Consider the following 25,584-nt stretch of genomic DNA (forward strand, 5'->3'; position numbering starts at 1 on the left):
CATATCTCATCAAGATGTCATGTATACCCAGAATGCACAGTGTCTTAACGTCGTTTAGAAGACATTATTCGGCTCACATTCAGGATTCTATCAGAAGGATCACTATACAGGACATTCAAAAGAAATACAAAAATGGTACGCATCTAACAATGTGCACTGCGTATGACTACATCACTGCTAACTGGGTCCATAAATCTCAGTGTGATATGATCCTAGTAGGTGATTCTTTGGCAATGACCTCTCTAGGTTATGATTCTACGACAGATCTACCCTTTGACGAATTCAAATATCATGTGAAGTCCGTCTGTCGAACAAGGGGACCATCTCTCATTGTCGTAGACATGCCCTTTGGATCCTTCGAGCAAAGCTTGGAATTCGGTATATCAAATGCTGTGGAGTTGATGAAATTAAGTAGTGGGGTGACTTCATTAAAAATTGAAATGGGTACATACGCTAAAGATAAATACACTTTCCAATTAATTAAAGAATTATGCTCAAGGGGCATCCCAGTAATGCCACATATAGGACTAACACCTCAGAGAGCACATTCGCTGAGCGGATTCAAAGTACAGGCCAGTAAAGATGCAACTGCCATAAGAGATTTATATGAAACCGCGTTAAAATTACAAGAGCTTGGCTGTTGGTCTTGTTTGCTTGAATGTGTTCCACACAAAGTAGCAAGTTTCATCACCTCAAAATTACGGATACCAACTATTGGCATTGGCGCAGGAGGTGGTACTAGTGGTCAAGTGCTAGTGGTTGCAGACATGCTGGACATGCAAAATAATCGTGTGCCCAGATTTGTTAAAAAATACAATAGTCTGGAGAACATTGCCGTGGAATCCTTGAAGAAATACAATGAAGATGTAACCACGAATACTTTCCCAGAAACAGACTTGCATGCCTTTAAAGTGAAAGAAGACGTTTGGCAGGATTTCGTCTCACAGATTGAAAACATTTAATTGATTATAAACATTGCGTATGTAACCGAAAGCATAGCAAAGCTTTCATTGAAAAGGATCTTTAACCGATACTATTAACAGGTACAACATTAACCATGTTGTATGAATATAAGGTATATAATGATACTTCTAACAAGGAAAACCTAGCTCAAGTTTCCTTTGGATGCAGATTATAGTTGGTACGTAATTTCCACACCTCAAATCTTGCTCTTTGTTGCATGTCTGCGTATGACCTTCTACCCAACTCTCTTCCATCGTCACTTCTTATAACCGAACCAATGGACATGAACAAACCAAAAGTACCAGCTGAACCTGCAATATACTTACTCAATGTTCTGATACTACCATCTGGACCAGGACCTTGTGTGAGAATGGCAAATCCACCAAATAGTAGACCCGTGCAAATACCGACGGTGGTACCCATCATTAGCCCCATTTTGAACTTTGCCCAATTTGATGGCTCTTCTTGTGCATATACTTGTCTAACTGGAGGCATCGTTAATGAAGTTTGTAATATATGATAGTGTGCACTGATGAAGCTTTGACTAGATAATGAGATAGATTGAGTTGAACCACATCTGCCCTTTCAATGTTCAGCATTGTTATCCGATCTTATTTACACTATTTGAAAAAAATGTTGCTTCACATGCTATAGACTCAAGAAAGCAACTAAACAGCTGAAAGAACCTGATTGACTTCAGTCGAGTTTTTCTTGGGGATATTATTAAGAATATAAATTTGTGTATGCATATCTAGTTACATAAATGCTTATTTGCGCTATAAATTTGGCTTAGAGTTCTTAAACATTTCGGCATCACACCAGGCAGCCACAACCCAGAGCCAAAACATGGTTGGTGCTAACAGTACCCAAGACCAGTAGTACGTGTCTATGTGGTTGTACCTGATGTAAATGAACGAGGTTATCGCTAAAAGCACAATACTGGAAGTCACAGCTAACACGACATATGCTGCAAGCCTTTGGTTCATCTTCGTTTGTTCACGCTAACCACCACAGTAATATGAAAAGGCGTTATCTGTTAACGGCTTATAACATCTACAGAATGGTTTCTCGTGTGTTCTGTATCTCTTTTCGAATTATTACTTGATTTCATTTTCTATGACTTCGAAATTTCACAGGCTTTAGCGAGTCCCAGCAAAGAGCCATAAGAACAATTTCTACAGCATATTTAAAAGAACCTTGCAAGTAAATTCCGTGGCGCTAGTGATGAATCAGCGAATGCATAAGTCGAGAAATGTTTAAAATGGATTGTATAATTTCGTTATATAAAGAGCAGTATAAGTTTTAGTTAGCAAAAGGTCCCTAGGATCCAATCGTTACAAGACAAACTGATCGAATTTATTGAAAAAGTCAGCAATTTGTTTTGTAACCCATGAGTCACCACTCGATTCTAAGTAAGCTAAATGACCACCTAGATCTGTTTCACATAGTAGCACATTTGGATTTTCATCAAGATAAGCCTTTGGAATTGAATGTTCTGAAACAACGGGGTCATCTGTGGAATTGATCACTAGCAATGGTATTTTCACGTTATTTATCCTATTCAATGGACTGGCCGCTTTATAATACTCCAGCCCGCTAGAGAAACCCAAAGAAGGTGCAGTAAAGACATTATCAAACTCTACCAACTGTTTGAATTTGAAGGCTTTTTCTAAATTAGCACGTGTAAAAGTGTAATACGATGGATCATCGACGGTAGGTTTGTGATCTGGTGTAGTTCCATCAGGAACTTCGAGTTCTTTCATATTAACCTTGACCATTCTTGTTAAGAATTGTGTAATTGGTTGTGCAAATAAATTTCTTGTCCAGAAATCTTGAGCCATCTTTTGACCAGAAAGGACCATGTCCCATGGATTACACAAAGTGCACGCAGCGGTAAGTTGAGTCTTACCTCCGACTTTCCCCAAGTAGTTTGAGAGCATCGTAGCACCAAATGAAAAACCTACACCGTAAACCTTCCTTGTAGGATGCCTATCTTTTTCTCTCTGTAAGAACTCTTCGATATCCAAAGAATGGAAAGCTGTGAATAGACCAGGCGTCGTAATCTTAGAACGTGCGCAACCTCTAGTGTTCAAAACGACAACTTGAAATTTCCCATTACTGATCGTGGACAAGTTTTTAGTCAAAGAACGGATGATTGGTTCATGAGAACCACCTGCAAGACCATGGCAGACAATAATCAATGGCTTTTCATTTTCATGTACCAATTTCCTTTCGTCCTCACTCAAAAATCTAGTACGAGGGTGTAAACGAGGCCAGGTAGCTAGATGAGTAGCTTCTGCGTCTTTTTTGAAAGTATCTTCATTGAAAGCAAAAGTATCGTTTGCAAAATCGTATTTTGGCTCCCATTCAGGCATGACCCAGTCTGCAGAACAGACACCACCATCAGAAAAGCTCACAATTTCCCTTCCATAAAAGACAGGGAACTTCTTCGTGAAATCGGCAGAGGCTAAATATAATGTCTGCAAAATCCCTGTAAATAGCATTGGACTCAATTTAAAGTTGGCACCATCTTTCAAACCGGGGACGTACTGTGATACAAATTGATCGAAACTGATTGATTCTTTATCCTCTTTCAGGACAAGTTCGACAGTTCCTTCTGAACTTGATTGCTGTTTGACGGTACCGTTGAATCCCCAATGAAATGGGTTAACTATAGGAAAAGGAGATGCCATTATTGAAGTTCTTACTAAGCACTTTCTGTCAATAACCTTTCTATCGGTGCTTTACAAAGTACCTGGTCTTTTATACAAGATGCTTCGAGCGTGTCATATCGATTTAAAAAACGCGGTCCCATGCGTAAAATTCGGAAATATCCTAACTAAACCCAGTCCGTCCCAGAATTAAAAATAATGGTGTCGATGAGATATTAAACTTCTATTAGGAGTTAGCCTTTATAAATTATACTTATCCAATGCTGGAGATCATTAATCCTTGCAAAGCTAATAGCTTGATGCCAGCAAAGAAAAAAAATATGTATATATTGACATGATATGGCAAATTGTAGAGCAGATGATGTGTTCGAAAAAAGAATATATAGAAATTTGCGTCTTGTGCAAAAAAGTTGCTCTGTTGCGCTTGAGAACCTAATCTACGTCTAGATCGATTTTTTCAATTATTGTCTTTTGTGATTTTGCTCGTTCCAGTAACTGGTTGAAAAATAAAAAGGATATCTTGTTGTCCTGCTTCTTCTTCTCAAGTTTCTTTATAGAATCCTGTTCTCTGTCCAGCAATGAGTCGCACGTCCTTGACATCTCTCTGATTGGAATTTTCAATACGTTGCGAACCTCTTTTGATATTCTCGTTGCATTTTGATGCATGTAGTTGAGCTGATCCAATTTAGACCTATATTTTGCTGACAAGTTCAAAGGTAATGCTCTGGGCAAATCGTGGATTAAGTATGACACCGAAAGAAGGCACCCACCTAGAAGTAAATAGCCCGAGAGTAGTTCTAGCGACTTGGCAGAAATGGACGATATACCATTGATTATAACGTTACTAATTATCTTGGACCCACCAAAGGAATATATGGCAAATGCTGGAAGATTTGACGTAAATAGTAAAGATGGTGTCTTCCAATATTGAGTAAGTGGATAGTTTTTTAGACCAAGTGTGGAAACGACACCGCCATTCGAGTCTTCTTCATCCTGCGCAATCTGTGGAGCAATGTACGGTTCCGAAACGTCATAACTTGTGAAAAGTCCACCAGTTACGTAAGTTAAGAAATTATTAAGAGATGGTGCAAACAAATCCGATATACTCAATGGAATTGACAGCTCCCTGGCCGACAAATGATGCTTCCTTGTGAACATTAAACTGCTATCGAAGACACGGTCACTCATAAACTCATTCCCAAGCGCCTCCCTTCCTTGTTTGTATATTTGTTCAACAGCCTTCTCCGTCTGCTTCTTGGCAAAATCTTCACTTGCGATAGTGCTGTCCTTGATCTGTCTCCTGATATATTCCTCCGTAGAGACGATAAAATCATAAATCTTAGAGAAACCCTCATATTTGGGGAAGCCATCATTAGCAATATCTAAGAAATTGGCGATACGAGATTCAGCAAAATTATACGTGGAAGTTATTATCTTTTCTGCTGAACTATCAATGTTTGAGGTAAACTTTTCATATTGCGATTTCTTCTTGTACAGCTCTTGCTCTATATAATGTAAACTTTCTTCGATCTTTTCATTCTCATTATCGTAAATTTTCAAATTAGCAATTGAGATTCTCTCTATATCAGTCAATATCTTCAAAACGTATGTCTTAGCGGGGAACAGTTTTGAAAGTGATCTTCTTTTTAAGATGAAATCACGTAATGAATTCTCTAAATTATCAAAGTTTGGGTCACTATTATTTTCGTCGTCAGTACCATCAGGTTCGTCATCTGATCCTGGAACGTCACCGTCATCACCATCATCATCATCATCATTATTGATAAAATGGATGAATTCTGAAGATTTCTTATAAGATTCTGGGGACAGATCTTTAATTTGCTGTAAAATCAACCTCTTACACCTTTCTTTGTCTCTGATCTTATCAAATTTCTTCACAACAAAAAACATTAATTTCTTCTCTCTAGAAGCCAGCAATATGAACTCTTTGGCGGACAACGTCAGTTGATTTTCAGCATTTACAACAAAAACCACCAAGTCGATTTCTTCTTGTCTTGCCATTACTTCAGAAGTCTGTACGGAATCCATATTTAAGCCTGGAGAATCAATTAAAGATATATTGACTGTTCCATTCCTCAGCAAACTCTTTTCTGGAGGTCTGTTGTCATCATTTATGTATACTTTAAGCAGTGCATATTTGTTACTACTTGTCACGAGTCCAGGCAGCGAACTGAGTGGGTAAATTTCGTAAGTGGATCTATCCCTAATGTTGTAGACAAGCAATGATTCTTGGATGGAAGTCGCGGTACCAATTGAGATCGCATGGACTTCTTCAATCCCATCATTCTCCCTTGCATCCAATATCTCACAAAATACATTTGTACATGGCAGTTGGTCCTCTGGCAAAAGATTTCGTCTTAAAAGTGAGTTACAAAAGGCTGATTTACCAGTATTTACATCACCTGTTATGAACACTTTGGATGAAATATCGTCTACTCTTTTCTGTAAGGACTCTAGATGCTTTAGACTACGTCTGATCTGTGAATCAAACAATTTGGAATAGGATTCCCTACCAAGATTAATATCTTTACTTTCCTCACCGTCAAGCTTGAAATTCAATTGTAATACTTTTAATTCATTCTCAACATCTCTTATACTGATAGGTCTTTTCTCGTTTTCCATTGAAATCTCCTGTAGTAAACTTTTCACATGTAATATGGCCCTATCCAGTAACACTCTATTGTTATTGTAATTCCATTGGCTCAGTTGTGAGGAGACCAATCTGTCATTTGAGAGCCTTCTCTGATGGGATGAAGTGTCTAACGCATGCATGCGTCCATTAAACATCGTGGAAGCATCATCCAGATAGTTATACGCTTCAGTATTCATTGTGAAGGAACCATTATTTCTGGAAAAAGTCACTGTGGGAGCCACAGTCGTAGTGTCATCCTCCATAGCATTAGAATCCTTACTACTGCCCTTCCCTGACTTCTCTATTTGCTTCCGTACCATGGTAGCCACCAATCTATGAGTGTATCAGATCAATATCACTTTCCTAATTCTCGTCGTTTTCAGCCTGTTAAAGTGAATCAATTTTCAACACTCTCTCTTCACAGAAAAAGATCAGACAGAGAAAGCGGCAACACAAGCCAATATCGCGATCACTCCACTATTAATACCACCACCACATGCATTAGAACCGAACCGTACCATGCTTCTGAAGTCCGACGCCAACCGTAGCAACTCCCCCCGTGTCTATACCAGCTGACTCTGCTTTGAACCCCCCTCAAAGTCTTGTCCAAGCGCCAACAACCAAAAGCCACGCAACACACAGCCGCCACAACCACCTCAGCCAGTCACACGGACCGTTCAATGCCATGCCAAGCTGCCAATTGGCCCAAGCTGCTTACTACTGGCGTTTCGTTTCTTTTAAGCTTCGTACAACACGACCAGGGCCATCGCTAATTTTGCAAGAAAATTTTTCAAACTCATCTCATCGATTTTTTATAAAAGCAGTATACTATACTTGTATATTATTGATTTGTATTAGCATCTTTTCAGTGCACAGAATTAGTATTAGCTCCCTTCCCACTCTGCAATGCAATTATCCTGGAAAGACATCCCAACTGTTGCGCCTGCCAACGATCTGTTGGATATTGTTCTAAACAGAACTCAAAGAAAGACTCCTACTGTGATTAGACCGGGGTTCAATATTACTAGAATTAGAGCATTTTATATGCGTAAGGTTAAGTTCACTGCTGAAGGTTTTGAAGAAAAGTTTGATGACATTCTAAAGGGCTTTCCAAATATTAACGACGTTCATCCTTTCCACAGAGATTTGATGGATACTTTATATGAAAAAAATCATTACAAGATTTCTTTAGCTGCCATTTCTCGTGCTAAATCTTTAGTCGAACAAGTCTCCAGAGATTACAACAGACTGCTTAAGTTCGGTCAATCCTTATTCCAATGTAAGCAATTAAAGAGAGCTGCTTTAGGTAGAATGGCTACTATCGTCAAAAAATTGAAGGATCCATTGAACTATTTGGAACAAGTCCGTCAACATTTGGGTAGATTACCATCCATCGATCCAAACACAAGAACTCTGTTGATCTGTGGTTATCCAAATGTCGGTAAATCTTCTTTCTTAAGATGTATCACCAAAGCTGATGTTGAGGTTCAACCATACGCTTTCACCACTAAATCCTTATACGTTGGTCATTTCGACTACAAATACTTACGTTTCCAAGCTATCGATACTCCAGGTATCTTGGATAGACCAACTGAAGAAATGAACAATATTGAAATGCAATCTATTTACGCCATCGCTCATTTGCGTTCATGTGTCTTATACTTTATGGATCTTTCAGAACAGTGTGGTTTCACGGTGGAGGCTCAAGTTAAATTGTTTCACTCCATTAAACCATTATTCGCCAATAAATCCGTCATGGTCGTTATAAATAAAACTGATATTATCGGTCCAGAAGATTTAGATGAAGAACGTGCTCAGTTATTACAAACCATCAAAGAAATTGATGGTGTTGAAATCATGACTACATCTTGTCAATTGGAAGACAATATCATGGATGTTAGAAATAAAGCTTGTGAAAAATTATTAGCTTCAAGAATTGAAAACAAATTGAAATCACAAACTAGAATCAACAATGTCTTAAATAAGATTCACGTCGCCAAACCACAAGCTAGAGACGATGTTGAAAGAACCCCTTACATTCCAGAATCATTTAAGACTATGAAGAAATACGATCCAGAAGATCCAAACGCAAGAAAATTAGCTAGAGACATCGAAGCTGAAAATGGTGGTGCCGGTGTCTATAATATTAACTTAAAGGACAAATACATATTGGAAGACGAAGAATGGAAGAACGATATCATGCCAGAAATTTTGGATGGTAAGAATGTTTACGATTTTATTGATCCAGATATTGCCGCCAAATTACAAGCTTTAGAAGAAGAAGAAGAAAGATTAGAATCTGAAGGTTTCTACAACTCCGATGAAGAAGAAACTTTTGACGGTTATGATGCTGACGAAATCGATGATATCAGAGACAAAGCTGCTTGGATCAGAGATAGACAACAGAGAATGATCAAAGAATCTAGAAATAGAAAATCATTGAAGAACAAGGCCATCATGCCACGTTCTAAATTGATCAAATCATACGACAGAATGGAAAAACATATGGCTACATTGGGTCACGATGTTTCTGTCTTACAAGATAAACACAGAGTTGCTGCTGACAAGAATGCTTACGTTGAATCAGGTGCAGATGTCGTCTACAACAACTACGCCGAAGCTTCTGCTTCTACCGGTTCAGAAAACGGTGGTAAGCTAAGGCAATCTGACAGATTGTTGGATGGTGTTGCTGATGGTTCTCAAAGATCTAAGGCTGACAGAATGGCTAAATTACAAAGAAGAGAAAGAAACAGAATGGCTAGACAAGGTGAAGGTGACAGACACTCTACTGTCTCGCTGCTCAAGCATCTATTCAGTGGTAAGCGTGGTAACGGTAAGACTGATTTCCGTTGATCAACAAAAGTAGAGTATCCCATCAATATTTTTTTATACTTTCTCCTTCCATTTTCTACCCCTAGTTCGCATACTTCTCTAGAAGTTACTGTAATAGATAGGTTCAGACATATTCAATATTATATATAGTTTTCGCACATTGTATATTACTTCAAAAATTAAATCAAAGGTAGCACTAAAGAAATAAGAATGTCACGCTCCAAAAAGACTATGTAGAAACTTGTCCATAACATATGTTTTATTGTCGACCTGAGCCTCCATTCGGTCATAGGAGATCCATATACTTACTATAAACATGTACCAAAGACAGCTTAACACCGCTTTATTTGTTATATAGAAGTTAGCTTATATGGTGTCAAGTACACCCAGACATCCGATGACACAAAGTATCAGCAATTAGTGGAAGATATTATAGTGAAGGCATTGATGAGTTCAATAGTGCTCTATGGACCACAAACCATGTCTGAAGTATTATATTTCTAATTAAAGCCTAAAGATTGTTAAGTAGGATGAGCAACAAGGCGTCCGAAGTAAGTAATAGTTCTATTACTTCCATTAATGTGCCCACTAAAGGGCAGCGTAGACAGCAAAAGCAGCCGAGCAATGATTGTCTAACAGATGCAGAGTGGGCAGAGTTGACAGAAATCACAATGGGTGTCTCTCCCGAGGAAACGGATGTTTTGAATTACGGTGCAGAGGCAGCAGATACGTTAAGCACAATAAAGAAGTATAAGAAAGAATATGGAGTAAAAGAGTTAATAGAGCTGTCATATAGCAGTCTAACAAAAGAACAGGCTCTAACAATATTCCTTATAATAATCTTCATTGGATTTTTGGGCCCGATGTCAGGAAATATCTACATCCCAGCATTGCCCTTATTACAAATTGAATATAACGTCAGTAGTACAACAATAAATGCAACAGTGTCTGTATTCATGGCTGTATTTGCTGTTGGTCCACTCTTCTGGGGAATGTTCGCAGATGTTGGTGGCAGAAAGATCTTATACCTCATCTCTCTGCTATTGATGACATTAATAAACGTGCTTCTTTCCGTCTTACCTACAAACATTGCTGCTCTATTTGTACTTAGGATCTTACAGGCCTTTTCTTCAAGCTCAGTGATTACTCTAGGGGCTGGAACTATCACAGATATTACACCGCCAAAGCACAGAGGTAAAGCGATTGGATATTTCATGATCGGCCCAAACATGGGTCCCATTGTAGCCCCAATTATAGCAGGGCTCATTCTTATGAAAGGGAATTATTGGAGATGGCTCTTTGGTTTCACCAGCATAATGTCCGGTGTAGCATTTATAGTCGTGTTGATTTTCTTACCTGAGACATTACGTTGTAAAGTGGGCAATGGCGACCCAGGATGGAGGTCTACACAAGCTGACAGTGGATCAGAAGAGGGCATTGACCTTCCTCGAGCATTATATGCGCCAGAATATAAAAGATGGACCTTTTTTTCGGATATTGGTGTTAGAAAACCAGTGTCATCTCACCCTCAATTCAAAGAGCAGTATCCAGCTCCTCCAAAACCTTCATTAACTTTATATTGGCATTTGATAAAAATTGCCCCAGTCACTTTGACATCAATTAGTACAGCATTACTATTTGCAAATTATTATGCATTTAGCGTCACTTTTTCACATTTCTTGAAAGATGAGTATAACTTTTCACAGCTGGCCATTGGTGCTGCTTACGTATGTCCTGGAATTGCCATGCTACTTGGATCACAAATCGGTGGTCATTTATCTGATAAAACTCGATCTATATGGATTAAAAACCATGAAGGCCAAGAATTTCCACTAGAACTTAGACTAGCTTTACAGATGTGGGGAATTATTTTGAATACAGTAGGATGTATAGGATATGGCTGGTCTATTCAGCACAAATATCATATTGCCATTATTCTTATGTTTTCTGCATTCTTAGCTCTCGGTATGACCTGGACTAGTAATACTACAATGACATATTTAACAGAATTACTGGCTCAGAGAGCGGCAAGTACGGTAGCGTTAAGCAGTTTCTTTAGAAATATTGCAGCAGCTATTGGCTCTGCAATCATTGTAAAACTATATACTATTATGGGTGTCGGTTGGTGTTTTACAGGGCTGGGTCTTTGTAATTTGATATCGTTGATGTTCAATTGGTATCTTGTTAGATATAGTGGCCTGTGGCAAAACAAAGTGACAGCAAGTCGGACTGTAAAAGCTAAAATTCCTAAGAAATAATAGTACTTATATATCAAAAAATTTAGCTGGGGTGAAACTGCTTTAACTCTACCTGTCATAAAAATTGACATATTATATATTCTAGTATTATTTTACCATTTCATTGAGAAGATACGCAAGATGTGAAATTATGAAAGTAATATTTATTTATTGGTAATATTTCTTAGGCAAAGCCAAATATACAAATTATAAAGAATAAAGTATAAAAGTTAATGGATAAGTTTGAACATTATACTTAAGCCTTTAAGGAGGAAGCTCTTCTCTTTCTGATTTCAGCCTTTTCAGCCTTCTTTTCAGCTAATCTCTTAGCTAATAATTGAGCGTATTCGGCAGCAGCTTCTCTTTGAGCTTGAGCATTCTTGACCTTCAAGGATCTTTGGTATCTCTTTCTTTGTAATCTTTGTGGGGTGACTAATCTTTGGATCTTTGGAGCCTTGGTGTAGGTCTTTTCACCCTTGGTAACTTCTCTTCTGATAACGAAGTCACGGACATCATCTTCCTTGGTTAAACCGAAGAACTTTCTGATGTTGTTAGCTCTCTTTGGACCTAATCTTTTTGGAACAGTAGCATCGGTGACACCTTCTAATTCTTGTTCACCCTTCTTGGTGATGACTAAAGATAAGACAGCTAAATCTGGACCAACGATGGCACCTCTGACGGACTTTCTCTTTCTTTCACCAGCACGTCTTGGTCTGTAACAAGAGTGACCCTTGGCTAATAATAATTTAACTCTAGTTGGTAATAAGACACCTTGTTTCATTGGGAAACCTTGTTTGTCGTTACCACCAGAAATCTTGAAAGTGTAACCCTTGAATTCGTCACCAACGGATTCACCATCAACTTCTTGACCAATTCTCTTGTCGTAGAAAACACGGATTCTGTGTTCGTCATCGATTTCGACGGTCTTTTGAGTACCATTAACTGGGTAGGCAATGTTCAACTATTGAAAAAAGGAGTAATATTGTTAGTAAACTTGATTACAGCTAAATTATAACAAATCTTGGTTTTCATGTCACATTTCCATTCCACAGTATCGTATTGTCAATTATTGTTCTAAACATCTTGTAATTGTTCAGATAAAGATCGCAATCATTTCGGTTTCATAGCAATAATTTTCAGCTTTACTACATTATGCGGTTTGTTTAATTCATTGGTACGTGGTGGCTAATTGTTACAAATTCGTTGGAAAGATCTAAGTCAGCATTTTATTACTTTCAATTTATATCAGCATTTTTATTGACATCTTATGGTTCAAAACATGAATAGATTCCTCCAGTAAACTATGGTACATACCTTCATGACGGCTCACTTGTCTAAGTTCTGTTGCTATTTCACGCTTTCTTTTAAAATTAATAGTCGTATTTTTTGACTATATCAAGTATTTCAAGCTGTATTTTGCAAGATGGGTTAGAGACTGTCCCAACTGAGGCTATGGTGCGCCCAGTGACAACGACGAGCCTACATTCCAGACAGGGTGTGGGCGCGCTAGGCAGATCCGAAGGTCCTCTAGGGGACTACCCTTCCTACGACCTGCAACTGGAACGTAGGCTGGTTTCTAGCAGAAAGCAGGAGCGTGGCATCGATTTGCCCGCAGCACCTTGCCAGTATTTTCGCGTCATCGATTCAAAGAAGTTTTGCGATCTTTTTTTTTTTTTAAACAACAGATTGCAAAAAATTCCAGGGAAATTTTCTAAAATGTACGGATTTATGTGGTGTACAGATGCAGAAAACAGTCAAAGATACAGTGTTTGCAGAGCAGAGTTCTCAATATAAGGACATGTTCAGTGATGGAGGGGCGGTTGTTACACGTGGCTAAACTACTCTATTTTTAGGTAACAAGGTGAATATAATATTAATTACATATATATACATTAAATGCTTCATCTATTAAATGTGAAATTTTAGGAAGGAAGCAAGTACTTACCATAGTATTTTTAAATAAATGACGGAATATTGGCAAAATGGTAGTTAAAAAATTGTGTTTGAAATTTGAATTTTCAATTAGTTCTTTGTACTACTTATTTCTGGAGGGCTTCAACCACTTCGCTATTAGTAACCTTCATTTCTGGGCTGCTCTTATCAGAAAGTTCGGTTGAAGAACGTTGTTCTACAGCGTAGTTCGATGGCTCTTGATCTTGCTTGACCGTAATATCGTTTTTAGTGCCACTAGAGTTTGTGGATCCACCGGTATCGGTAGTATTTTCAGATTCTATGGTTATTTTTTGTGGGATCTCATTTGAAACCTTCTTCTTTTCCATATCATGCTGAGCTTCGATGTCGTCTCTATGTATCTGTACGTTAGTCTGGTTGGGATGAATGACAGTAGAACGTGTAGGGTTCAGAATATCCTGTGTAAGACTTATCTGAGCGACATGGGATGACAAACTGTTATTAAGTATGGAATGTTGGCCTGGTAAAACGTTCGAGATTAGTTGCAATCGTTGTTGCTGAGGTTGAGGAAAGGAAAACTGTCCTGTGGATGGTACCGTGTTCGGGCGAGTTATTTGATGGATTTGTGGCAATGATTGTGGACTGGTTAAAGAAGTTGGGGTTGGGCCTGCGAAGCTATAAACTGATGGGAAAGGATTCTGAAACTGGTCGACGGTATTTATCTTTGGTGGTTGAATAACAATGGAAGAAGGTTTGCTATTAGGGGAATATACGTCTGTTTCGATGTATGGTGGTGTCATGTTGATTCTTGAGCTTTCTTGAGGAGGAAGTAAATTTGGCGTGGACGCTTGCGAATTTGAATTTACATTACTATGAAACTGATTTTCAATGAGTGTACCATTAGGGATTTCCACGCTCAATTCGGGTCTATTTACAGACTGATTATTCTGATGCAGTAATGGAGGAGAAGGTACTGGTCCTGTCACATACAACTGGGGAGTTTGTCTTGTCTCTGGACTTTGTTGGAAAGTAAACGATGGAGTATTCCTATGAGTATTGCTTATTGATGAATGAATGGAATCATCGAGTCGTGGTCTCTTCACCGAATGGCGAGAATGTACACTGCTGCTCATATGTACAGCATTATTGATATGTATATCATGATAGTTGGAATGCGTTTCAGAGGTAACAGGGTTAGAGCTTAAAGATGTGTTAAGGACAGGCTGATAATGATGGTTCTGTCTTTTCCTTCTAGATTTTGGATTCAATATCACACGGGGTTTCTTTTGAAAATCACCAAAATCTGATGGTTCCTTCACACTATGTCTTAAAGTACTATTGAGTTTGTAATGTTCCAAGAGATCACCCATATCAACGGAAGAGTACTCATAGAACGTGTTATTTGAGCCCAATATGATCAAAGCGACATCCACTTGACATAGCACAGACAGTTCATGAGCTTTTTTGAACAGTCCTGCTTTACGTTTAATGAATGTTACAGTTCTGTTCCTATCCTCTGTTATAGGTTCGATTTCGATTTTACGTCTACCCATCGCACAGAGAGTTATCCTATTTGGAAAAATGGCACTATAGTATACTACCTAGTGAGAATAATGACTTAGTCCTCCAAGATATAAATCAATCGGTTGGTTAAAAAGCTAATATAATACGCAAATTAAGAAGGAAGTAGTTAAATACTATTAAGTTCGACGTTCGAAAACTGGGCTTTTTCCGGAAATTTAAGCCACTTTCAAATTAAAACGATATTTTGTCACTATTAGACATTTTTCACATGTTTCTACTAAATTAAGAAATCCCCGAACGAATCTCGAGCTTGGCATTTTTTTTCCTTGGGGTGTTTTCTCACTTGGCAAAAAGAGCAGAGTCGATGCGAGGCAGGGCGAGAATTATCGAGGTAAGTTATGAAACTTAGTAGAGACGGTTGAAAAAGAAAAGACACCACGGCGCAGGAATTAAATGAAGAGCAATGATCCTAACAGAGTCCTCCAAATTGTGTTGTTGTTTTCTTGCATTTGTAGTAATAGGAGAACGGGAGGAGTATGAGATTGGGAAAGGATAGCCGTTTTATTTTCTAGGGTTGCGATTCGATAGCTAGACACAGGAAACTGTATAGTATTACCCTTGCAATACCAATAATACTAAATCTTGCAAGTCTATTGGATTAGCTCAACATAAAGTTGTGATTGCTATTGGTTTTTTGATCCGCGTTTTGTTCCTAGCAATCAACGGTAAAACAGAGAAAGTGGAAGAGGTCGTACAGAGGAACTCTCGGTGTATGTTAGTTACCTAATATTTTTCAACAAAGCCGACCATTTTCATGAGTACGAAGGTAAACTATTTCTTTCTGCTCACCTGAGGAGTTATAATTCCACGCCATCCTTCCCACAAGGACGGTCGGTCATGCGCAAGTGGACATGAAGCATGGTTTTTTTTAATTATAGAAATCTTAAAACAGCAATGCATGCAAGAAAAAGAGAGAGAGCAAGAACTGGAGTCATTCATCGCATTTAAAAACATATTGTTTTTTCTGCTGTTGTTGTGCTTTTTTCTTCTGTTCCATGGGAAACCGCTTTTAGCACATTCACTTCAAAAGATGCAACGTATTTGTAATTTATTGGTCTGCTTTTACCTAATTGCTTACTTGCTCTCCTCTAATGTGCAATAACACGATTGTGCTGCATAGCCGTTATCCCTTGGTTCTCTGTGTTGTCTGCCACCGTGCATTGCAGAAGCGAAAAAAAAAATGGTCCATCAGTTTCCCATGTTATGAAAGCAGTTACCACTTTTGTTTTATCATCATGATTCATAAAGCCGATCGTTTAAAATTTGTGCGATTACTACTTCGGGAATTGTGTGAAGTCTAGTAGAAACATCTCTAGAGAAAGGCAGCTATTACCTCGTTCTGGATCCTCTCTTTTTGATGCATGTTCCTAGCTGTCCTCTCTCTCCTCTCGAGGGCATCTCCTTCTGGGATCCGTTCAAATAAGCGGAAGGCACAGGTGTTAATTTTGTCTCCTTCCGCTCGATGCTTGCACGCGTAAACTACTCTGGAAAATATCGCTATATTGACAGAACCAGTCAGTAAAACTTTGTGTTCCAGATGATTCTGAAATCCTCGTCTGGATGTCGTATATTATTTGGATGTTTTCCCATAGTTTCTGACATCCTTAACAAACACCTCGTAATGTACTACGTCCAATAAAGTAGTGTCGAAGATTCTTCATTGTACTTTTTTCTGTAATAGAATGAATCATGGTTCTCCCAAATCTTACATTGTATCTCGTTAAGGGAACCAATCTTGTGAAGATGCCGATTGATGGTAAAATTTGTTTGCTTGGCTTGAGATGACTGCGGAGCTATCTTCTTGAAAGTTACATTACTGATACGAGTAATCTTGCAAGACCTCTGAAAGAAAAATTACCTCACATCACTCTCTTCTGAGTCTTCATAGAGCGCTGTTCGGAATTTCCATTAAATCGCTGATATAGAACTGTGGGTAAATCCATGTATGTCGCACGGTTTTCATTCTAGGACTTTCCTTAGAAAATAATAGAGACTTCACAACTTGAATTATAGGATCTTGTAGTCCTTTGGGAGCTAGCTGAGTATTTATTAAACTAACGAACCAACTTTCAAAGGACTAGATAGGTTATTATTTCAACAAGTACATGTAACATTGACACTTTCTTTGAACAGAATTGTAATCGCACCTCATAATAACACTATACTGTGTGATAATAAGAAAGATCCAAGTGTAAAACTGGTCGAAGTGTCTCAAGTCTTTTTTTTCTTTTCACCTTTATATACACTCATAAGTTCGTTGGGATCTCAGTCATGTTTTGAGTGATGACAATTAGTCCAGCCCACTGCTTGGTTCCAGCCTTTTTTAATTCAACACATTGAGCCAAAGATAAAGGTCTAACAATCCATGCACCTATTTGTAACGAGGTCTCGATAATTCATGAAAAAAATCCACTATAATAACCCTGATCGAAATTGGCTACTCAGCGATGAGCATGTAGACGTTTTTTGATCAAGAAACTACAACTCAAGAGCGTAATTTAATCTCAAAATACTTGGGAAGCAATGGATGTAGCTGATAGGGTAAATGTCAACTATACGTGTTGGAAACATATGTGAAGTACTCTCTAAAACTTCTGGATGACATCAAAAGGTTAAAATACTTCTTATTTGGTCGCTGTCAATGTATGGTTCAGAAATACAGATAAGTTCGCCATGGATGAAAGTACCTTTTATTTCTCCCAAGGAACCCCACCTTCAAAACTATAAATCCTGGATAGTATGTTTAGCCAACTTGAGCGAGGAATTGTAGCAATGTATTCGTCGTCAGCATATCAGTAGACATCATGAATTCTGAAGTTACCACATGAAAAGGACCAGTAAATTATTTTTTTGCATTACCTAGTCATGCGTGGCTTCAATTCAGTTATATTCGATACGATCTATCATTGCTCCTCCAGCTAGCTTTAGAACCCAAAGCCAAATGTGAAATACTTCCGTACTGTATCCACAGTTTTTCTCAGGATCCACTCAGAAAAAGGTATTAATTAAAAGGTGATGCTGATAGGATACAATTATATGCCTGGGATTCCTTGATTCATAATTGATCAAATAAATGGGAAAGCAGGCCAAGCAAATGTGTAGGTATCATGATCTAGGGCTAATTTACCATATCGATTTCAGTAACGGTTCGGCTTTATGTGATAAGATAGTGTTATCCGCAACGACGATGGCACCATATGTGAAGAAGGCACTATACGTAGAGAATGTGTGCCATGTATGAGCTTTTCGGTTAACAGAGAACTTTGATGAGGTAAGGATTCACTTTTTATTTCCATTTGACATTATCACCATGGTAGAATTAGCGAACCTCGGGAGAAATTACAAGGCATTGATCTGTCATTATGTTTTATTCTCTAAAATCTCGATCAGTTGGCTTTTAGAGCTCCTTTACACTACTCCCGTGCAGAACCAAACTTCACTATTATGACTTAAATCAATCACATGTCAAACGTTTAGCAACATATTACTACCCTAGGTTGATATGATTACTGTGAGCCGTATGTTCAACTGTCGAGGGTATGCTTAAAGGTAGTAAAAAAGACCTTTTCTTGCGATATTAAGAATTCACATGTGTGCTGTGTGCACTTGTTTGGGTAAAACACAGCACTGCCTAGTTGAAAGACTCCATATGCCTCGTTACTCTCGACCGATTAATTGTATGTAGCCAAGTAGGGACACTCAAAAAAAAGCGACATACACGTACATTCCTTCCAGTCCTATCCCACGGTTGATAGAAAACTCTGAAGTGCAATGGTGTTCCTATTTGAAAATGAATTTGAAGGAACACGAATTGATACTTGCTCGAAAATTTTGATTACTACACATTTGGTTCTTGTCTCAATGGCTTTCATTTGCATGATATAGCTAGAAGTTATCTCGAATATTAAAGAATTGTTATTGACAGGTGTCGAGTTATCCTCGCACGTTTGGAAGCATGCGCTGCAACCGTCTAGTTCTCAACCTTGAAGGTAACACAGAACAACTGCTCGTCCTAGATGAGGAAGATAGGAGACAGAGATTGTGATAACCTTTCAGACGAGCTAGTAAACTAATCGCAAGGGAGAAAAAAAGGAACAAATTTTCGCCAGAGTAGCGAATTCAATGATTCTTTAGTTTGGTTTTTGTAAATACCCTGGTGGCCCTAACATATTGCAAAGGAGCGAAAATCTAGAAGGTAGGTACTCCAGATGCTAAGTCCTTATCCTGTCCTCAAATAAGGAAAGATAGATAACTTCGAAAACATTAGAATCAACAACAATCTTTGTATCATATTTCTTACGTCACAACTATATATTTGTCGAGGTTGGCACTATTTTTGAGTGGCCGAGGAATGACGAAATCCTAAAAAGAGTGCTAACTTGCAAAATGCAGATGCAAATCGTAACTTAAAATTACAATAGAAAGTTTATGTAATTCAAGTGAAAATTGCAGTTGTTAGACGAGGGAAACGGGAAGACAAGCGTCTGTTCGCAGTGTGATTAACATATAAGTGATTTTTCATCAGTAATGGCAGATATGGCTACGAAGTGAAAAATGATTTTCCTTGACGTTTTGTATGGACAAAGAATGTAGTAAAATGAATCGTGCATACATTTTGTTTTGTTACTCAGTGTGGTGAAACTGATATGTGCCAACTGTACGCTTTGTTGGTTTCAGTATGTGTCAGTTACTGCTATCCTACATGCATTTCATTCTTTAATCGAGAAAAGTAACCCTGTGGGATTATTTTAATAGAAGTTTCTTATCAAACTGATTGTTGATCCATATAAATATGCGTTCCTATATATCTGGGCTTTCTCATGGAGTGAGACTTGCTTTTTCTGAGGTAGTCTTACTAATATTATTGTATATTTTATATTTGTTTCGTAAGTGCTACCCTTTCGGACTTCAATGCTCTCAACAGATGAAAATAATAAAGTAAGATAGACTCTATAATACACAGGTACCGTATTAAACAAGGGTTTATTTTTAATCACGAAGTTTGTGTTTAGAGAGTGAAGAACTATCTCATATTTTTTGTAACCGCCTGAATTTATCTATTTACATGAATATAATCTTGCATACATACAATGGGCATATTCAATGGTTACAATGTGAATAATATCATTGTGGTGGTAGTCTGAATAGGTCACTACATTCTTTCATTCTCTTAAGCATACCCTTTTTGTCAAGTTCATTTTGCTTAGAAGGTAATTTTGCATTTGGTTTACTCTCAAACACAGAACCCAGCAGAATCATTTCATTTGTCATCACGTCACATAAAAATACCATGTAGTCTACTATATCCCTCAACTCTTTCTCAGTCTTCTTAGTAACTTTATCCAATTTAATCAGCTCCTGCGTCGTATCGAATTTATAAATCAATTGAATATGCTCTAGCGGTTTTCCCGGCATCATAACGGGTTCAACAAGTACCAATTTTGGAACTTTATTAAACTTCTTGATTTGCCAGTCCAACGACATGTTTTTGGGAAGATGACTGATCCTTGACGCCAGCGACTCTTCCACCCAAACGGACAACTGTAATCTCATAGATTTAATGCTCTTACTAGCAAACGCCTTGTTAACCTGAATATACGTCTCGATAGCCTTGTTCTTCCACAGTAGAAAACTGGGTTTAACTCCCGTCTGAGAGCGAAATAGTGCAATCTTCACGGTATTGAACCCCAGGACATAAAGGCGTCTAATTAAAGAATTGCAAACCACAATGGGATGTGAAAAGAAACTGGGCAAATTCCTGTATGACGTTGGAATGAAAACTTCTGAAGTAATCCCTAGTAATCGCGGGTTAAATTGCTGTCCTTCCTCTTCATTTCTCTTCGTTGTAAATCCTCTCTGGGGCACTGCTAGAGCTGGAAATAAGGGACGTCGACTAGCAACTTGCCAAAGGCTCGACGTACTTCTCCTTGTAAAACATAGCAGATTCATAGTGCAAATTTCGAGTACTGAATGCTCTGCTCAATGCATCAAGTAACCTGATGTTGCTTTGCTGGGTTCTTGTAAATTTCAATATGCTAACCTGATTCTTTCGCTTATATATTATGAAAAAAGATCTAAATTGACTTAGTGTAAAAAGGAGATGTCAACTATTGCAAGCAAAAGCGGGACTGCCAACCAAGCAATGAAACCATTTTTCATCGAGTTAAAGGTCAAGGACACGGAACGTATTGATTGGAGGAAAGCTCTGTCTTCTTATTTGAAGAGATCGTATGGATCTCATCAATGGTCCCAGTTCTATGACGAAGAAACCACTAGAGAATTAGATCATATTAGGAACAATGCCAATGGAGAACTTTCTCCAGACGCTTTGTTAGAGCAAAATTGCAAATATTACGCTTACATAGAACAACTTGGAATGCGTTTAGGGAAGAATACAACTCAATTAAGATTGGATTTCACATGGTATGATGCTGCTTATTCTTTAACCCCAAGAGATCAGAAGTACACACAGCATACTTTAGTCTTCGAAAAATCATCTGTTCTATACAACATTGGTATAGTATTGACTGAACTTGCTAGAGATAAGATTAATGAGGATTATAAAGTTTCTATAGGCTATCTGGCCAGAGCCATGATGTGTTTCAGATACATATCGGAAAACTTCTTGAATTCACCATCGTTAGATATTCAAGCTGAAAACGCCAACTTCATAATGAATCTATGTCATGCCGAAGCTCAGGAACTTTTCTTAATGAGAGTTATCAATAGTACAAACGCAGAAAAACAGGCATCGTTGATAAGTAAACTAGCAATTGGAGCCTTTCATCTGTATGAAAAATGCTTTGAATTTTTGAAAACGCCAGAAGGTGGTATTACTCCTTACGGCGAAGCCCGTTGGAGTACTATTGTGGCTTGTAAGATGCATTTCTACAGATCCTTTGCATGCTATTATCACGCTACGTTTTTGGAAGAACAAAATAAAATTGGTGACGGCATTGCATTCCTCAAGATATCATTGGCTTCAATAAATTCAGCATTTCCATATAAAGTTTGGTTAAAGGATCATATTGATTTTGAAGGCTTCAAAACTACAGTCGAAACCAAACTTAAACAACTAACTAAAGATAATGATTATATTTATCACGATTCTATCCCACAAGTTGTTTCCGTTGAATCAATCAAATCTATGGATGCTATCAAAGCCCCAACTTGGTTAGATCAGTTATCACCTTATATTGCTTCTTCATCTACGAAATGTGACCTAATATTTAAAGGAATCGTCCCTATGGATGTGTATGAAAAGGAAAGTATATACTCAGAAGAGAAAGCCAATTTATTGAGAAGAGAAACTGAGGCAACAGAAACTTCCAATCTGGAATATATGTCCTTCATTGAATTTGCAAACTTACCTAAATTACTGGCGGATTTGGAAAGAAAATATAAAAACGGAGGAATCGATACACAAACAGATCCCCAGTTGGCTTTTATGAGGGACCAACTAAAATCTTGGTCTCATACTGTCCGTACTAGCAACTTCAAGGATATGGACATTTTCCTGAAACAAATCACTGAGAGGAGACAGAAAATTTCAGCTGTCTTGAGCAGTTTACCAGATTCTCAGAAAGAGAATGTAGTGAAATTGAAAAGTTCACTGGTTCAAGCGTCTAGATCTGATGATAAATTATTTTCACTCATGAAACCATACATTAATGAAATCAAACTTTTAGAGAATGAAGATTTATTATGGAAAAACTTCAATAAGTTTGATACTAGCAGTTCAAATGCACCTAGTCTTTTAGATATCGATGACACAAAAAGTGCTGAGATTTTATCTAAAATTGAAAAAGTACGACTACTTGCAGACGACTTACGTGTGCTCAAAGAAGACCGTAATAATACCCTAGAAGAACTGAAGGAGAAGCTGAATGAAGATGACATCACTAATCTTCTAATCCTCAACAAGGCAAGTTCTGAAACTGATTTACGTGATTTATTTTCAAGTGAATTAGAGAAGTTTTCTCCCTTGAGTTCAAGGATCGAAGCAGCAATATTCAAGCAAAATTCGCTAATTAATCAAATAAAGATTCATTTAGATAATATATTTGCTCTGTCAGGGTTCAAAGAGAAGGCCTCGGAAGATCTAAACAAGGATGATGAGAGAAACGATTTTTTTGAGAAGATTACCCAAGCTGTAACCAATTTTTCCATTTTTACTACAGATGTTCAAAAAGGGTTACAATTTTATGATTCTCTGTTAAAGATGAGTGATGAATTATTGAAGGCTAGCAGAAATAACAACGTTAGTGGAACGTCTGCGCAAAGTGAAACAGCTCCCGCATTACCAGAATATCCTCCTTCCGCGAATAACATTACGTCACGGCCATTCTCGAGAGTAGCACCACCTGACCCTTTAGTGAATGCAATGCAAGACCTATCTCTTTCTTCAAGGCAACCCGGTCCTGCTATCCCACCACGTACATATAATGAAATTCCACCTGCATATTCTTTAGAAATGCCTCCTCACTTTACCCCACCAAATGTACAGCAATTGCAAGCACCTATCATACCATTTAAACAATCCACCAATGGAACTAGCGGTTCATTTTCAACTACACAACAGCACGAAAATGAAGAAAGAGAGATTCAAAGAAACCCTACCGCCTTTTATAACAAATCATCGGTATTTGATGAAAATCTATACTCTAAATACAGCAGATAAAATCACTATATCGTGTGTATAAATTACTATGCAAATTATATAAATGCAAATTGTTTACATGTGGGAAGAATGCACCTCAATATCTTTCACTTCTTTTTGTTTTGCTTTGGTGAATACCACACGTTTTGTGAACCAAAGTCTGCTTCCACGATTTTGACGAAACTTATTATACCATTATCCATAACAGCCAGCAGAAAGCTGCGATACCCATTTTTCAGGTCTCTCATTTGTTGTAGCCGTGGGGAAATACTCTTCTTGGGCTTCTGCCTCTTCATTTTTCGTTCAATCTTTATATCCTGTTGAGAAGATGGCTTCTTGGAATGCTTCGATTTTGTAGACGCCAAATACATGTACCTTGGAATCCCCTCATTATATGTATTAGAATCCCACCATTCAACTTCATTACTGTCAACGTCATCAGGTATTTTCAAAAAATCAAATTTATAATCAAGAGAGTTGAATATTGTTTTGAAGTCGCTATAGTTTGGGAAGTGTTGCGATGCTATGTTTTTGTTGTACACTACCACTTGAAAGTCAGGTAATTCTGGACTCTTCTTCTTGAAATTAACTTGTGGCTTCCACACATCGAAGGCAATTCTCAAAAACTGTTCAGTTTCTCTACTTCTTTCTGTTGAATGCTCTTTTCGTATAGCTTCTATCGTCTTTGGTACATCGTAGCACGTTATGAGCTTGTTAAGCGATTTATATAATGGAATGGCACCAATATTTCTTTTAAAAGCATCAATATAGGGAGTATAAAAGATATGATTGAAAAAAGTCAAGGAATGGGTTTTGAAGAAAGACGTTAGATGTGAATATATCTGCGGCGTGACGTTTAAACGAGCCTTTTTGACAGAAGTAGGAAAGAAACTTGCTTTAGCTGAAGTGCTCATATCCGTTGCTTGTACAATAAATCCCAATCTCTTCAAGTGTGAGTAGACTGAATAATTATCAAGTTCATTTTGGGAGTTAAAAAGAGCATACATATCTTCCACACTCAGAGGTATATCGCGATATTCCACTGATATGGAACCTGAATGGATGTATGGTGTAATGGTGCCTCTCTCTGCCAAATAAACAAATTCATAGAACTGTAAGTAAAGTGCACCTGATGAATCAGCATAGCCCATTGTCTGCATGAAGTTACCTTTTGGATTGGGGAGGATTGCTTTATGTATATCAGGTAGATAATACGCTTTGATCTGTGATTTCAGCACAGCACCTCTTGGAGAATGAGTTAAAGCATCAAACATTGCTCGTCTTGCCCTGTAAACTAGCAACTCCTGAATATTTGTTCCATCAGGTTCGTATTCCTTCTCACCTCTTTTCGGGAGTACTGCAGCATATTTTGTTGCTGACAGTTTTGCTATTTCAGACCAGTCATTTGCAATTTCATCTTCCTCAAGATCAGAGTTAACCGGTTCTTCTTCGAGCTGCTTTACCTTAGACATGGATAATAATGGAAGGATTGCCCTTAAGTTGTTGTGGTATCAAAAGATGTGGTACGAGACCTCGGAACTGCTCGTTATACACTTCATCTCATGTTAACTGTATTTTCCATAATTTGTCAGGGCATCGGAAAAACCTGAAAATTGTCTGAGTTTGAAGAATACACTATATTTTGCAGATCATGCCAAGATAGAGTCCCAAGTTCCATTGGACTGGCTTTACTACGATTACATGCCATCAAGTTTAAGTATCCGCAATGTATATATCTTGTGAATAAATTTGCATGCGGCGTCATGGCTTAACTGAGTATGCACAAGACACCAATTTTTTCAGGAACACCTCAGGAACACTTGCTAGGACCTCTTTAGCTCCACAGTCAGACACATCACGATACAATCAATTGCGACTGCCATCGACTGTCAAGTCTATCACCGTCTGAGTCTTGACTACAGTTGGCCTGATTTATATTACTATCTTTCTGCAGTACGCGATTTTTACTGAGAGCTTATATTGAGAGCGAGATATATCAATTTTTTTTATTCATGTACAGCACATAGTTTAATAGATATAGAAAAAGGCTTATTCGAGAAGACCACCATTACA

At 38.0% G+C, this 25,584-nt stretch overlaps 12 protein-coding genes across 12 annotated transcripts; 4 read left to right on the plus strand and 8 right to left on the minus strand.

Annotated features, from left to right (window-relative positions):
* Positions 1-14: 14 nt before the first annotated feature.
* On the plus strand, positions 15-962 carry ECM31 (3-methyl-2-oxobutanoate hydroxymethyltransferase; the record flags this gene model as incomplete). Its single annotated transcript, XM_003958932.1, has 1 exon — positions 15-962. The coding sequence occupies one exon, from the start codon at positions 15-17 to the stop codon at positions 960-962; it is 948 nt and encodes a 315-aa protein (XP_003958981.1).
* Positions 963-1,110: 148 nt separating this feature from the next.
* Positions 1,111-1,458, minus strand: MGR2 (Mgr2p; the record flags this gene model as incomplete). The annotated part of the gene is made up of 1 exon (XM_003958933.1): positions 1,111-1,458. The coding sequence occupies one exon, from the start codon at positions 1,456-1,458 to the stop codon at positions 1,111-1,113; it is 348 nt and encodes a 115-aa protein (XP_003958982.1).
* A 281-nt stretch (positions 1,459-1,739) lies between these two features.
* ERI1 (Eri1p) lies at positions 1,740-1,949 on the minus strand (the record flags this gene model as incomplete). Its single annotated transcript, XM_003958934.1, has 1 exon — positions 1,740-1,949. The coding sequence occupies one exon, from the start codon at positions 1,947-1,949 to the stop codon at positions 1,740-1,742; it is 210 nt and encodes a 69-aa protein (XP_003958983.1).
* A 348-nt stretch (positions 1,950-2,297) lies between these two features.
* Positions 2,298-3,656, minus strand: EHT1 (medium-chain fatty acid ethyl ester synthase/esterase; the record flags this gene model as incomplete). Its single annotated transcript, XM_003958935.1, has 1 exon — positions 2,298-3,656. The coding sequence occupies one exon, from the start codon at positions 3,654-3,656 to the stop codon at positions 2,298-2,300; it is 1,359 nt and encodes a 452-aa protein (XP_003958984.1).
* Positions 3,657-4,067: 411 nt separating this feature from the next.
* Positions 4,068-6,608, minus strand: FZO1 (mitofusin; the record flags this gene model as incomplete). The annotated part of the gene is made up of 1 exon (XM_003958936.1): positions 4,068-6,608. The coding sequence occupies one exon, from the start codon at positions 6,606-6,608 to the stop codon at positions 4,068-4,070; it is 2,541 nt and encodes an 846-aa protein (XP_003958985.1).
* Positions 6,609-7,194: 586 nt separating this feature from the next.
* NOG1 (putative GTPase NOG1) lies at positions 7,195-9,141 on the plus strand (the record flags this gene model as incomplete). Its single annotated transcript, XM_003958937.1, has 1 exon — positions 7,195-9,141. The coding sequence occupies one exon, from the start codon at positions 7,195-7,197 to the stop codon at positions 9,139-9,141; it is 1,947 nt and encodes a 648-aa protein (XP_003958986.1).
* A 509-nt stretch (positions 9,142-9,650) lies between these two features.
* Positions 9,651-11,378, plus strand: DTR1 (Dtr1p; the record flags this gene model as incomplete). The annotated part of the gene is made up of 1 exon (XM_003958938.1): positions 9,651-11,378. One exon carries the CDS (start codon positions 9,651-9,653, stop codon positions 11,376-11,378), a length of 1,728 nt encoding a protein of 575 aa, XP_003958987.1.
* Positions 11,379-11,613: 235 nt separating this feature from the next.
* On the minus strand, positions 11,614-12,677 carry RPS6B (40S ribosomal protein eS6; the record flags this gene model as incomplete). Its single annotated transcript, XM_003958939.1, has 2 exons — positions 11,614-12,318; positions 12,672-12,677. The coding sequence occupies 2 exons, from the start codon at positions 12,675-12,677 to the stop codon at positions 11,614-11,616; spliced, it is 711 nt and encodes a 236-aa protein (XP_003958988.1).
* Positions 12,678-13,396: 719 nt separating this feature from the next.
* SMP1 (Smp1p) lies at positions 13,397-14,821 on the minus strand (the record flags this gene model as incomplete). The annotated part of the gene is made up of 1 exon (XM_003958940.1): positions 13,397-14,821. The coding sequence occupies one exon, from the start codon at positions 14,819-14,821 to the stop codon at positions 13,397-13,399; it is 1,425 nt and encodes a 474-aa protein (XP_003958989.1).
* Positions 14,822-19,976: 5,155 nt separating this feature from the next.
* Positions 19,977-20,801, minus strand: MBA1 (Mba1p; the record flags this gene model as incomplete). Its single annotated transcript, XM_003958941.1, has 1 exon — positions 19,977-20,801. One exon carries the CDS (start codon positions 20,799-20,801, stop codon positions 19,977-19,979), a length of 825 nt encoding a protein of 274 aa, XP_003958990.1.
* A 193-nt stretch (positions 20,802-20,994) lies between these two features.
* Positions 20,995-23,532, plus strand: BRO1 (Bro1p; the record flags this gene model as incomplete). Its single annotated transcript, XM_003958942.1, has 1 exon — positions 20,995-23,532. One exon carries the CDS (start codon positions 20,995-20,997, stop codon positions 23,530-23,532), a length of 2,538 nt encoding a protein of 845 aa, XP_003958991.1.
* Positions 23,533-23,618: 86 nt separating this feature from the next.
* On the minus strand, positions 23,619-24,983 carry SEN54 (tRNA splicing endonuclease subunit SEN54; the record flags this gene model as incomplete). The annotated part of the gene is made up of 1 exon (XM_003958943.1): positions 23,619-24,983. One exon carries the CDS (start codon positions 24,981-24,983, stop codon positions 23,619-23,621), a length of 1,365 nt encoding a protein of 454 aa, XP_003958992.1.
* Positions 24,984-25,584: the final 601 nt, after the last annotated feature.

This window comes from Kazachstania africana, chromosome 9, assembly GCF_000304475.1.
Source record: "Kazachstania africana CBS 2517 chromosome 9, complete genome".
In the NCBI taxonomy this organism is placed as follows: Eukaryota; Fungi; Ascomycota; class Saccharomycetes; order Saccharomycetales; family Saccharomycetaceae; genus Kazachstania; species Kazachstania africana.